The sequence below is a fragment of the Ctenopharyngodon idella genome, chromosome 9 (assembly GCF_019924925.1).
Source record: "Ctenopharyngodon idella isolate HZGC_01 chromosome 9, HZGC01, whole genome shotgun sequence".
In the NCBI taxonomy this organism is placed as follows: Eukaryota; Metazoa; Chordata; class Actinopteri; order Cypriniformes; family Xenocyprididae; genus Ctenopharyngodon; species Ctenopharyngodon idella.
Genome location: NC_067228.1, coordinates 31,831,064 through 31,845,977, shown reverse-complemented (window position 1 = coordinate 31,845,977; position 14,914 = coordinate 31,831,064). Strand labels below are relative to the sequence as shown.

The window sequence follows — 14,914 nt, the reverse complement described above, 5'->3', positions numbered from 1 at the left end:
GGTGCGAAATAAAATTGCATTATATGCATTTGTTAAAATACAGATGTGGTTATTTTGCAGTTTCGTTTTATATTCACACCATTAGTAGGTCTATATTTTAGTAACTTTGATTTTTCCCCCAGGATTATATGATCTCAATAAATTGCAGAAAGGTAGAGCTGGATTGGAGGAGGGATATCTAATAATAAACAAACTGGTTTGTGGCGCAAATAGTTTTACCATTTTCGGCACTTTGTTAATCTTCTAGTTATTTACCTATAGCAACAAATTAATCAGAAGTCTTGCACATTCACTGAAAATATCTTACTTGCGTGTTGCAAAATAAGGTGGATTGTTACTGCTTAATTGATAAAATTACCAGGCTCCCATTTTTTTGCCTGAGACAATAATCAAACGCTCTTCACACTCTCATGCAGCTTTTGGATTCAATTTAGAATTCGTTTGTAAACCGTTTTATTTCAAATAAACTGATTCAGTGAAACTGATTACTGATCTATCATTCATCAGAACTTCCCAGAAGTCCCTACATGGCATTTTTCCTGTCTTCTGTTTTGTTTTGTAGTCAAATAAATCTTTAAACAAAGAACATTATTTTTGTTTTTGATTCAGTTACTTTTCAAGACTTTTCAAGTAGTTCAAGTTTAATATTGAATTTCCTTGTTTGAAATCCTCTTTGTTTTGCTGCCAGATACAACGTACCTCCCGAAAACCAATAATTTATCCAAAACTGTATTAATAATAATCATTACAATTAATGATTGAGTCACATACAATCAGACATTAAGTGTGTTCGTGAGTATGTGTGAGGATATGATCAGCATGTCATCTCTAGTGTGTGTGTGTGTGTGTGTGTGTGTGTTTCAGACAGACAGGATGAGTGGGGTCACCTGTTCTCAATCTCAAAGAGTTAGCGCGGCTGTCTAACCCAGGCGTGTTGTGGTGATCTGACAGTAATCCGGAGCCACTGCAGTGCGGAGTGTGTGTTACATTATCTGTCTTAATCCGCTAATCCGCGGACACACAGCTAATCTCAATCCCACCCCCACGCACACCTTCCTCAGTAATCACTCTAATGATGGACCCCCGGCAACTGATCCCAGCAGCGCCGCCCCTCCCGCCCCTGATTGACACACCTTCCCTCTCTCTATGTATGCGTGCACACACACACACACACGCACACACACACCTCCCAGGCAGCTCTCATTAATGGAATTCACAGCCCAGGGCGAAACACAAAGCAAACATATGTTCAGCAAATATGTGTGTTTTGGTCTCTGTGTCACTGTAACTGGGAGTGTTTAATAGAGTCACTGGTGTGTGAGAGTCTTTGATGTTATTGGGGTGTTTTCTTAAAAAAAATATATATATATATAAAAATTAAACCTTTACAAAGACGCACACTTCTCATCCACTGCCTGGCCCGAAACTGAAAGCTCAGCCAAACCATAAGCTGATATGACAGGACATGAATATAAGAGAGAGAGAAAAGCAGGTACTTCTGGTATTAAAGGACAAGTTCAGCCAAAAAAATGAAGATTCTGTCATCATTTACTCACTCTCATGTGGGTCTAAACCTTTATGTCTTTCTTTCTTCCATGGAACACAAAAAAGAAGATATTTTGTGCTGAACATTTGTGTGTGGTGCAAAAAGCACCATAAAGTAGTCCAAATGACCCTTGCTCCATACAATAGATTTGTTGCTATTCACTAAAAATTTTCTTTGCTGTAGCTCTCAAATCTCTTTCATCTGTAGTGAAAAAAAGTTTTTAATTGTATTAAATGTGCACTTGTAATGTACTTCTTAAAAGTATATTAAAAAAAAAAAAAATCTGTACTTGCAGATAATACCAATGAAATTAAAAGCCACTTAAGTGAATTTAAAGAGAATAACTTTCATGACTATTTCCTAACACACTGAAGTTCACTTTTAAAAAGTGCACTTTGTAATTGCGTTAAATGAAATGTTTTACTTTTACTCCATACATTTAAAGATATAAACTTATTTTGATGTGTTGACTAACATACTAAAGCACATGTAAAGTTCTTGGTTATAATTATAAATGTCTTTTTTTTTTTTAAACAAGTTAAGTATGATATAAAGATCGATCAGGCATAACATTATGACCACCTTCCTAATATTCTGCCAAAACACCCTGACCCGTCGTGGCATGGACTCCACTAGACCCCTGAAGGTGTGCTGTGGTATCTGGCACCAAGGTGTTAGCAGCAGATCCTTTAAGTCCTGTAAGTTGCGAGGTGGGGCCTCCATGGATCGAACTTATTTGTTCACCACTTCCCACAGATGCTCGATTGGATTGAGATCTGGGGAATTTGAAGGCCAAGTCAACACCTCAAACTAGTTGTTGTGCTCCTCAGACCATTCCTGAACTATTTTTGCTTTGTGGCAGGGCACATTATCCTGCTGAAAGAGGCCACAGCCACCAGGGAATACTGTTTCCATGAAAGGGTGTACATGGTCTGCAACAATGCTTAGGTAGGTGGTACGTGTCAAAGCAACATCCACATGGATGGCAGGACCCAAGGTTTCCCGGCAGAACATTGCCCAAAGCATCACACTGCCTCCGCCGGCTTGCCTTCTTCCCATAGTGCATCCTGGTGCCATGTGTTCCCCAGGTAAGCGACGCACACGCACCCGGCCATCCACGTGATGTAAAAGAAAATGTGAATCATCAGACCAGGCCACCTTCTTCCATTGCTCCGTGGTCCAGTTCTGATGCTCACGTGCCCACTGTTGCCGCTTTCGGTGGTGCACAGGGGTCAGCATGGGCACCCTGACTAGTCTGTGGCTATGCAGCCCCATACGCAACAAACTGCGATGCACTGTGTATTCTGACACCTTTCTATCAGATCCAGCATTAACCTCTTGAGCAATCTAAGCTACAGTAGCTCGTCTGTTGGATCGGACCACACGGGTTAGCCTTGGCTCCCCACGTGCATCAATGAGCCTTGGCCGCCCATGACCCTTTCACCGGTTCACCACTGTTCCTTCCTTGGACCACTTTTGATAGATACTGGCCACTGCAGACCAGGAACACCCCACAAGAGCTGCAGTTCTGGAGATGCTCTGACCCAGTCGTCTAGCCATCACAATTTGGCCCTTGTCAAACTCGCTCAAATCCTTACGCTGGCCCATTTTTCCTGCTTCTAACGCATCAACTTTGAGGACAAAATGTTCACTTGCTGCGTAATATATCCCACCAAATAACTAACAGGTGCCGTGATGAAGAGATAATCAGTGTTATTCATTTGAAAATTATATTGGAGGTCCTTCAAAATTTCATCTTCTTGGGAGGAAGAAAGTCAGTTTGGAACAACATGAGGGTGAGTAAATTCTATATATGTGTTTTTTGGTTATTGTAAATGTGCGCTTGTGTGTGTGCATTCGAGACTGTGAGAATGTTGCAGACACACACACACGTGGATATGTATGTGTGTGTGGACTCACCTTGTTTGCTCAGTGCCGGTCGCTCCTGAAGCCCGTCTCTCTCTCTGCTGTCACTCTGTTTGTCTGTCTTCAGCAAAGAAGCGTCACTGGAGCTATCCTCTCTGCTGCCCGTGTCTGCGCTGACAGAGACAACCTGAAAAGAAATGCACACACAAACACACACCCACGTCAACAGACATCACATCAGGAAACAAAGCGAACAAATACAAACAAGCGCATCATAATGAATAAAACAGCAGCAGTCTTTTGTGTGAATTAATTGAAGTGATTTATTAAGAGCAGGCTGGTTTTGAGCATCCATTAACACACTGTGTTTGGCAACAGTAAGTGCTAATGCACTGGTACTGGAGTGCTCTCTCTCTCTCTCTCTCTCTCTTGCACGCTCTTGTCACGCTCATTGTAATGCAGGAAATAACGGAGGCCGTCCTCGCAGACTTCCACACACATTTAATTTTATCTTTGAATAAAAGAGCTATAGGAAAGAATTAATCTGCTTAACATTTCTAAGTACACCCTCCAAAGGAGCGGGCTGTTTTAATCTTACATATGCTCAGCAGAGTTACTGGCAAAAACTGTACGTTTTCTTCATCTCATCCTTTCAACATCAAATGGCGAGCAGCAAAAATTGGATCAGACTTCAAAGCTCAGCGATGTGCTCCAAGTCACAGAGTGGCTCTACTATTTCACATATTGAATTCGAGTAGGATATCAAAGTCCTAGCAAAGAACCTCAGGTCTTTACTGGAAAAAAGAGGCTCCAACATCTGTAGAGAGAGCAGCGAAAAGACAAATCACCTCAGGGAGAAGTCAGCGTTTACTCTCTACCACGCTTTTCCAGCCTTTTGATTCACTCCTTCTCTCTCTACCTCCCTGGGTTCCTCTCTCTCTCAGTGGAGAAGTGAATTCTCTATGAGGGAACTGTCTCTTTTGTCTCAAGGACCGCGCTGTTTGATCTGAGGGTTGCTCTGTGTAATATTCAGTGCAGTTAGGTGACAGCAGAGTTCATATTAACATGAGCCGTATCAGACGTGCAATTAAAGGAATAGTTCACTCAAAAATGAAAATTCTCTTCATGTTGTTTCAAACCTGCATATTTTGAGGATGCACTATTCCATACCATAAAAGTGTACAGTGACTAAGGACAAGAAGCACCATAGAAGCAGGGAAAATCATTATGGTGTTTTTTTGAGTAGCCCGGAAAAGAGCAGCATGGCAGTTCTGCAAAACGTCTTTTTTATGTTCCACGGAAGAAAAAAATTATACATGAGAGTGAGTTAACACTATTCCTTTAAATTCTGGAATAAACATATCTGACCTTTTCATCTGAGATGAGATTGGTGGAAGATCTTCTTTCAGGTGTGGATTGTCTGAGGACAAAAATAATCATAAAACAATCAGAATTCCGCACAAACATGCAGTTTAGGATTGCTGTAATTCTGAGAAAACAATTTGGTTAAATACAAGATGATGTCATTGATATCAGATTACGGCATTACTTTCTACAGCACTCATATTATGAGTGTTCTGTGTTTCTACATTGTCTTCTGGTTTACATCACTCTCTCCTTCAAACCATTGTAAACATCTGTTCTACAATCACTGTGTGGTACTAAATGGGCCAATCTAGTCTCATTCTACGAACAGCGGACCAGAAGAAAAGCCCAGAACATTATGAGGAACAGCTCATGTTCTCCACCAAGTCCAGCTGCTTCTTTGCATTATGCTGTATATATCATTGTATTTTTATTCTGATTCTGGTTGTTATTCCACTAAAATATTGTTTATTTTGCTCGTTTTCATTATAAATTTTGTTGTTCATAACGCTGTATATAGCAGTTTCTGTGTTTTTTTATGAGGAAAAAAAAAAACCCTTAAATATGTTTCAGAAGAGATATCAACAATGCCAAGAAATTCTGCAAAAGTCAATGTAAACTCAGTTATTTTGAATTGTTTGTTTGTTTTTTTATTGCCATATCAGCATCTATGGCTGTTTTAGTTATTTTGAATTAACCAAAATGAAAAACTTTAAGTTCCCTATCTGTCAGTAGTTTTCGGAGCTCATGCTCTTTGCACAGCCCCTCCCTGGAAAACTGCTCTGAGAAAGGACCTTCTTTCTCAGGGATGGTGCACAATCTGGCACCCGCGCCCAGACCTCTGGAACCTCCGTGTCTGGACCCTGGATGGGACGTGGAAGAATTGAGTGGGCTATCACCAGCGGTGATAGACACTATCACTCAGGCTAGAGCCCCCCCTCTAGAAGGTGGGCCTATGCCTTGAAGTGGATCTGTTCGCTAACTGGTGTGCTTCCTGAAGGTAAGACCCACAGACCTGCAGTCAGGTCAGTGCTTTCCTTCTTGCAGGAAAGTTTGGCAGGCCGGCTGTCTCCTTCCACCTTGAAAGGGTATGTGGCTGCCATAGCGGCACATCAAGATGCAGTGGATGGTAAGTCTTTAGGTAAGCACAACCTGATAATCATGTTCCTCACAGGCACCAGGAGGTTAAATCCTCATAGGCCATGCCTTATTCCCTCATGGGATCCCTCTGTAGTCTTGCTGGGCCTACTGGGAGCTCCTTTTGAGCCCTTGGAGTCAGTAGCGCTAAGTAATCTCTCTTTGAAGACGACCCTCCTGACTGTGATCCTGAGACTCCGACTGGGCTACGTGCCCAAAGTTCCCACTACTCCTTTTAGGGACCAAATGGTGAGCTTGCAAGCGCTGCTTCAGAATGAGGCAGACCCAGCCTTGTTGTTGCTGTGTCCAGTATGTGCCCTGCATGTTTACTTGGACTGCATGCAAAGCTTCAGAAGCTCTTAGCAGCTCTTTGTCTGTTTTTGGGGGACAGCAGAAGGAGAAGGCTGCCTCCAAACAGAGGGTGGCCCATTGGATTGTGGATGCCATTGCCTTGGCATTCCAGGACCAAGGCGGCCAGTGGCCCTTAGGAGTGTGAGCACACTCCACAAGAAGTGTTGCATCCTCCTGGGCTCTAGCAAATGGCACCTCTCTAACAGATACCTGTAGAGCAGCAGGCTGGGTGACACCCATTACCTTCGAGAGATTTCATAATCTCCAGGTTGAGCCAGTTTTGTCCCGTGTGCTATTGGGTACAGGCAGGTAAGTTATGGAAAACAGGCGGGGTGTACTGCTTGCACACAGCGCCTTTCCCATCCCTGAGGTGATAACCTGCACTTTTTTGTCCACGCGAGTTCCCTGGACCGGTGAACCCTGGATGTGGGTTTTCCCTACTATCAAATTCGGCAGAGGACTTTGACGTCTAATACTCGTGATGCATGCCCTTTTCAGGTCAGCCCGTATACTTGGGATAGGTGCTCTATATGTAGTAATTGCCTGATAAGCCCATATGATGTATTGTCCACCATACGGTTTCCCTAATGGTAAACCTGTGTCTTCCCCTAGACAGAGCTCCATCTCTGCTGTCAGTCACTGAGTTTGTATTAGTTCCTCCCTTTTCAGGTAGGATCTAGCGCAGGGACATCTTTCCATGTGTGGTACATCCTGGCTAGTAAGTCCATATGATGTATTCTCCACATATTAACCTCCCTTAGGGCAGGATGTGGTCTCCGTACTATTCTTTCTCCTATCTCCTATCTTTCTCCTATCTCCCCCAGCACTAATTCTGGTCTGCACAGCTCTCATTTAAAAAAAAACAAAAATGGGAAAAAAAGAAAAGGTCAAAAAGACCGACTGAAGCGACCTATTCCCATGGTAAGTACTGTCCTCAAAGTATCAGAGGTGTTTGGGGATCCCAAGTGCAACTCCCTAGTGTCAGTCATCGACACCATGTCTCATTCCCTCCATCACGGAATGGAGGTTAAAATAGTAACTGAGACATTTCTAATCCATTGAATACCCACTGAAACGATATCTTTATCTATCTGGCATTGCTATCTAAAATTCATTCCAAATGAATTTTGAAATTGATTCCACAGATAAAAGTCAGGTTTGGAATGATTTGAAAGTTATGATAGAATTTCCATTTCTTCAGCTTCTCAGATATTTAATCTGAGAAATAGACCCAGGAGTAAATCTCACATATGTCTCCTCTAGGGTTTCAGAAGAGATCTTAACAATGTGCTGAAATAAAATAAAATAAAAATTCTACAATCAAAAGTCAAAAATCTCAATATGGTCTGAAACATTTTTAAGGTCATCTAAGACCAATCATCTCTTATATATATATATATATATATATAATAGTTCATCAAAATTAAGTTAATTGTGTATATTTGTTCTCTCATAAGGAATTTTAGGACATAACACCTGATATGAAGCTGATGCTCAAATGAAACATACGGAGAACTCTCATGTCCAACAGCGTTAAGTGCATTAGCACCACAAAATGTGTTGATATATGCAGCTGAAGTTGTTCCAGACATGTGACCCAAAGATTAATTGTTATTGGTCAGTTAGTTTTCATAGCTGGATCAGTAAAAATAAATAAATTAATTAAAACTGACAAACTCACTGATGATTTGGAAAAAAAAAAATGTTTGTCCCCTGTGTGAATAGCTCCATAGCTTCACAATTAATATTTGTGTTTGGTGTGAACAGGCCATAATGTCTCCTGAGCTATGAAAGAGCAACTCTGATCAACAAGAAGATCTTCTGGGTACATGTGACTGCCACAATATCAATGACATCATCAGCATGTTTCTCCCAGGCATCATCCGTAATTTATTGCAGCAACTCTGATGCGCACTGGAACATGTATGATTTCAATGCACACACACACACACGGAAGTCAGCTGGTACTCGAATCCTGTGATAACACTCCTGTCAGCTAATGAGCATGTAGGTAAGTTTATGAACTTTACAAGAGAAAATTGGGCCAGTTGATGTCAAAATAAATCTATAACGTTCCTCTCCAGCCTTGATGAAACAGAATAGCAAAGTGTGAGGTTTGAAGATTCACCACTGAGACTTCTGATATAAACAAGCATTGAGAATCCCCTCTGATAGGCCAACTGGCTGGAGGATACACACACACACACACACACACACACACACACACACACACACACACATATACACACACCACCCAAAACACTCTTAGATGTGGGAGGGTGGATGAAAACTTTTTTGTAACGAAATCTATTAAATGAGTTATTTCATTATGATTGTCAGCAATCTTTGTGCTACATAGGTCAAAAAATAACATAAATCTGCGCTGTGCATAGGGCACAACTCAGAGATCTCATTTTAAATGAGATCAAGATAAAAGGATTCTTAAAAATGGACAAAAAAGCAATTTAAAATTGTTTTAAAAAACTGAAAAACACCTTAAGCTGTTGTGCTCATGTGGGCAATACAAGGTTGAGTGCAGTTTGTCTCATGTAAAAAACAAAACAAAAACTAAACTAAACAAAAAAAAAAAAAAAAAAAAAAACAATAAACACACGTGTGCGTGTTGTTTTTGTTGTGGTTTGGTTTTGGTTTGGTTTTGGTGTTGTTGTGGTTTGTGTTTTTTGTGGTGGTTTTTCCAGACATGACACAAACTGAACTCAACCATGCAACTCTGCACAGCTGTTTTGTGGTTTGTTTTGTTTTTGTTGTGTTTTGTTTTGATTTTTTGGTGTGTTTTCTGTTTTTTGTGTGTGTGAGCTCGTGGATCATTGCTCAGGAGTTGTGATTTAAGGAAGGTGAATGAATACAATGCTTGCACACACTCAAACACAACATCACTGCAGGGAACCTACTGTATAGAACAAACAGATACCTAAACACACAATCATGCAAAAATACACTATGATAACATACAAAGGAAACAAACACAATGAACAAACCCTCACTCACCCTGTGCTTCGACTCTGTTTGTAGTCTTTCCTGACTCTGTAGCCTCTGTATGCTGTAACACATATAATTGTCAAACAATGAATAAAGTAACATAATATCAGATAACAATTTGCTAGTTTTATTGTTTACTACAGTAGGTGAAAATCTGATCACTGTAAAAGCACACATATTGAAGAATCTGTAGCGCAAATGGTGTGAGCATCTCTATATAAATAATCACTACTAAGTTTGAGCAATAATGGTTGAAAGCCCTATTTATAAACATTTCCTAAATTAGTATGACTAATAGCGTATATTGCATGGTTGTATCAAATTTAATGTAGCAGTTTTTTACTTCCATTCAAGCAGCTTTGATTTTGATTCAGTTACATACATTCAGATAAATTGATTCCTTTGATCAGACACTCTAAATGCATGTTTAGGATAAATAACACAATGAGTTCTGAGTGAGTAATTAGTACTTTATCACTCATACAAATGAGTGTAAATCGCAGAACACATGAAAGCAGCAGCCCTGCTCTAAAATGCTAAAGCAGTCATTTATTCCACTTTCAATGAGACGCCCAATTAAAACTCACAAAACTTTACGCTTTAATCAGAGCAGAGGGTGCGAATGCAACCATGTAATCTCATACTCTCACACAGTGTAGGACTGCATAGTTTGTCATGTGTTTATGTGGGAAAACACTTTGCGTCAGTATTATGACTATAGACCCTTTTCACATTTCTGGGTTTCTCAGAAGCGGAAGTCGTCATAGTTGGGTAAAATTCTATAGCGGTGAATGAGAGAATACATTAAATATATTTTTTGTGTTTCCATTTTCTCAAATAGCAAAAGAAAAACTCCACAATAGTGTTTTCACAACTTGCAAAAAGAAGAAAAAAATAGAGAGCGATTGATAACGGCAGTCAGAAGAGAGAAAGATGTCATTTTTACTGTCACTCCCATAGCCGCTGTATTAGAAACACCCTCACAGCAGCGTTAACTAGTTTTTTGTAATTTGATGCAAAGGTAATATAATACTAAGTATAGTATTATAAATACACATTCGTTTTTAAAAAATGAAAATTTAAAAAACTTTGCAGGATTTACGATATTGATGACTGTTAAAACACGTCATCACAGTCTGTGAAAAGGGTCTATTATATTTACAAACAATCTTGGTAAAATTTTCTGTATTTATAATGCACTATATTTTAATACTTATCTTATGAGTGGTCTGTCTGTTAAGTGACAAATACAAAGTCTTCTTGTAAACATCCAAAAGGCTTTATAATGTAGTCATAATATAAGTGGTCTTTGTCTGCTTTGAGTAAAGTAACATAAGAATAAGAATTAATTTCTTTCTTCTGCTGAACACAACCGAAGAATGTTGGTAACCAAACAGTTGTTGGCAGCCATTGATTCCCATAGTATTTTTTTCAATACTATGGAAGTCAATGGAACCCATCAACTGTTTGGTTACCAACATTCATACAGTTTTGGAACAACTTGAAGGCGAGTAAATGATGACAGAATTTTCATTTTTGGGTGAACTATCCCTTTAAGTGTTGTCTGAAACAGCCATAAGAAATCATGAATGGGTTATATGACACATTTGCTTTGAATGTTTGAATGAATGTTGCAGTGTTTCAGATGTAAATAGGTTACCAGCTCACACTGAAATGAACATTAGCCTCACTGGAAACACTCAAATATGAACAACCACTCCTAACCACTCATATAATGTAGAAAGACACTGTGCAGATTTTAAATAAAAAATGAACCAATATATAAGACTTATAACACATTATAAAATCAAAACTATAATCCATTATAACTGAAGTGGATGTAACGTTGTTCATCGCGCTATAAATCTTAAAAGTTATAACCATAAATAGATAAGTATTACAATTTATTATAACTGTTGTTACAATTGTTCATGAGATGATACAAAATATTATACGTTTTTTTTTTTTTTACATTTTTTATAAGCTATTATGCATACATTACTATGGCTTAAAATACCCTTATAATGCATTATAAATACAGGCTTCATAAAATGGTAACACTTTACTTAAAGCCATTATATAATGCATTAGTATTTTTAATGCATTAATTATAACTTGTAATGTATGGTCTCATCAATAATTGTAACTATAGTTTATTATTATTATACTTCTCTACTCATTCAACATACCCTTAGAAAGTATAACGCATTAAAACACTTGACAAACAACCAATTTCAGCTGTAACAAGGAATCTGCAATTATTAAAATGCATTTTAACTTTGGTTACAATTATTTATAAAAAGATAATGCATTATAATGTACATTATGAATACAGCATTATACATAAAGGCTTTAAGTAAAGTGTTACCCATAAAATCTTTAATATAGTTCCCGTTTACTAAAACACAGCTTGGTTTGTGCAAGATGAAAGTCAGAACAGAATGGTCACAGAAAATTTCCTACACTGGAAAAAAAATGGTAACATTAATTTTCTAAATTTTTACCTAAAACCTAAGTTTTAGTTTCTAGTTTAAAAAAAAAAAGTTACACTATTTTATTTTAAGGTGCCCTTGTTACAGTGTAATTATACAAATAAGTAAAGAGTAATATTAATTAACAAAATGTACTTACTATATAATTACGATTAGGGTTTGGTTTAGGGTTAGTTGCTTGTAATTATGCATATATTTTTTTTTTTTTTACTATAGTAAGACAATAGTAATACCATGTTATATCTATATAGTAAGTACATGTAAGATGTGTAACGGACACTAAAATAAATAAAATTATTTAATATAGCTGAATCAACTTACATTTATACCAACAAAACTCTATTTTATGGGTTAAATAAGGTAAAAAATAGCTCTTTACAGTAACAATTACAGGGTACCACTTTTATTTTTAGTTTTTTTTTTACAGTGTATAGATATCCTGTATGGATATAGAAAACATTTCCCCCCTGAAAGCCCATTTTTTTAATCTGCATACTGTGCTCAGCATATTCTCTGCATATGGGTCTCAAATTTTTGAAAGATGAGTGTTTATTTTAGAAATGCTAATGCAGCCCACCTCAAAGCGGATACACACACCTCTACACGGCTCTGAACATGTGCCGTACACCGCGCCACCTGCACCAGTGGACATACTGTGAGCACAGAGCGAGAGAGAGACGTCTGCCAAAAAGGAGAATTGAAGTACTCCAGAAGAGGAGAGGAGAACAATAGCATCACTCCTCCCTCTCCTTCCTCCCCCTGGACCCCTGCCTCCGCCCCTCCCTCCTCACGCCCTCAGAAGACGAGCGTGGCGATGGAAACGCGCCCCAAGAAGGTTAATATGCCCGCTTTGATCTCCGTCAGGCCACACCGAGTAAGAATTCATTTACATTTCAGATGAAAAGGGTGACAGTATAAAAAGCCATCTTGTTTCTGGTATGTGAGAGTCTGTAATGGGCCGGGAATGTGAGAGAGGAAGTGGCAGGGAACCCCCAACACCCCCCATCTCTCTCTCTCTCTCTCTCTCTTCGCTCCTCTGCCGCCTGCACTGGGAAACAGATGAAAGCAAAGCGAGCTCAAAATGCAGCTTTCTACTGAAACATGGGGACCAAATGCTGTGACCCAAACTTTCAAAAGAGACGCTGGCTCCACACATTATTAATTTAGCAGCACTGTTTCATGGGATTGTTTGTTGAGATCAAAAAAGGTATTTTGTGAAAAATACTGAAAAAATTGCAAGTTGGAAAGATTTGGAAAGACAGAAAGCGGGAGCTGTCTTAGCACTTGTCTCTATCACTAAACATATTTACATTTTTACTACTGCTCCTTCTCATTTTTCGCTCTTGTTTTTCCAAACACGCTAGTCATCTTGCTAAATGGGAACACACGACAAGTCCTGCTGTTTTGGAGATGCTCTGACCCAGTTGTGTACCCATCACTATTTGGCCCTTGTCAAAGTCACTCAGATCTTTTCGCTTGCCCATTTTTCCTGCTTCCAACACATGAAATTCAAGAACTGACTGTGCCGCCTAATATGTCCCACCCCTTGACAGGTGCACACTGTAATGATACAATCAATGTTGTTCACTTCACCTGTCAGTGCTTTTAATGTTGTGGCTGATCAGTATAGATATACATGGGTCTCATAATATGACCCTGTTAATGACTAAAGTATGTAATTTCATTTATTTACTTTGTAGTGTTATTCTAGTTTGATTTTCATCATTTCTATTTTACTTTATTTTGCACTTTTTCACTGTTTGCAGCTCATACGCAAATAGCATTATAAACGAGTGTTACTTTTCGTGCCAATAAATCAGACTACTCTGAAACTGAGAGACACACACAAAGAGAAATAAGTATAGAGTATAAATTCTCCAGAAAATATTTCCACAATTTTGTGACATGAAATTGGGTTGAACAGAGCACTCAGAGATGTGTACCTGACTGGATCTGCACAGCAGCCTGCTCGCGCTCTTTCTTTATCAGCTTCAGATTCTGACGGGCCGTGTAACCCCTCCAGGCTGAACAGAGAAAGAAAGAGTTGATGGGAATAAAACACAGAGAATTAGTTTTAGAAAACTGGTAAACAACTTCTCGCAGTCACAGCAATGATCAACAATAAGGTTTTTTGTTTTTTTTCTCTGTTGGCCTAGTCCAACAAGTATTTCAGATATTTACTTACAATATTTTCCCTGGATAAACAGTCATATACAGTATATGAAAAAGTTATTTTTAGTAACATTTTAGTACATTTATATTAAGGTTTTTGATACAGTGAACATTAATTTATTATAATATAATATAAACTACTGTTCAAACGTTTGAAGTCAGTAAGATTTTTTAAAGAAATTAATACTTTTAATCAGAATTAAACTGGCCAAAAATGACAGTCAATACATTTATAATGTTGCAAAAGATTTCTATTTCAGAAAAAATGTTGCTTTTTTGAATTGTCTATTCATCAAAGAATCACTGTTTTCACAAAAATACTAAACAGCACAACTGTTTTCAACATTACTAATAATAAATGTTCCTTGAGCAGCAAATCTGTTAGAAGTTCCCTGTGTCATGTCTGGGCTCTTATGTTGTTCTGTTCTTGTTTCTTGTTCCTGCCATCTTTGTAGTTTCCCCTGTTGATTAGTCCTGATTGTTCCCAGCTTGTTACCCCTTATGTATATATAGCCCTTGTGTTTCCTTTGTTCTTTATCAGTCATTGAATGTTTTGTGCATGTTCCCAGTGTTTCCCTGTTTTGGTTTTGCTTTGTTTTCATTATACTCACTCCTGCACCTAGATTCTCCATTTCCGTCCGCCTTCCTAGCTCCCCAGTGTTACACAATCAGCATATTAGAATAGTTTCTGCAGGATCATGTGACACTGAAGACTGGAGTAATGATGGCATCACAGGAATAAATTACATGACTATCACTGTTACATCCACACTCACCCCGGTCATTACTCGGACTCACAGCATGAAGGAACCATCTCCCACCTGTACCTTGTTACCCTCATCAGCCACCATATTTGAGAACCTGTACTGCCCTTTTTACCGTGCAGTCTTGTATCTTTCTAGTGCATTACTGAGTGTTGTTTCCACTGCTGTGTTTTCCGTGTATGATCTTGCTTCTCTTGTGCTTACCCCTTTGTCTTTCGTTT

General features: G+C 38.7%; 1 protein-coding gene across 1 annotated transcript in view; it reads right to left on the bottom strand.

Moving 5' to 3' along the window:
* Window positions 1–14,914, bottom strand: part of myo3b (myosin IIIB) — a 163,142-nt gene that overhangs the window by 41,923 nt on the left and 106,305 nt on the right. Inside the window, exons 31-34 of the mRNA XM_051906658.1 lie at window positions 13,701–13,781; window positions 9,275–9,326; window positions 4,781–4,832; window positions 3,467–3,599 (exon numbers count right to left, since the gene is read on the bottom strand). Coding sequence (XP_051762618.1) covers window positions 3,467–3,599; window positions 4,781–4,832; window positions 9,275–9,326; window positions 13,701–13,781 — 318 coding nt within the window. The remainder of the gene's footprint in view (window positions 1–3,466; window positions 3,600–4,780; window positions 4,833–9,274; window positions 9,327–13,700; window positions 13,782–14,914) is intronic.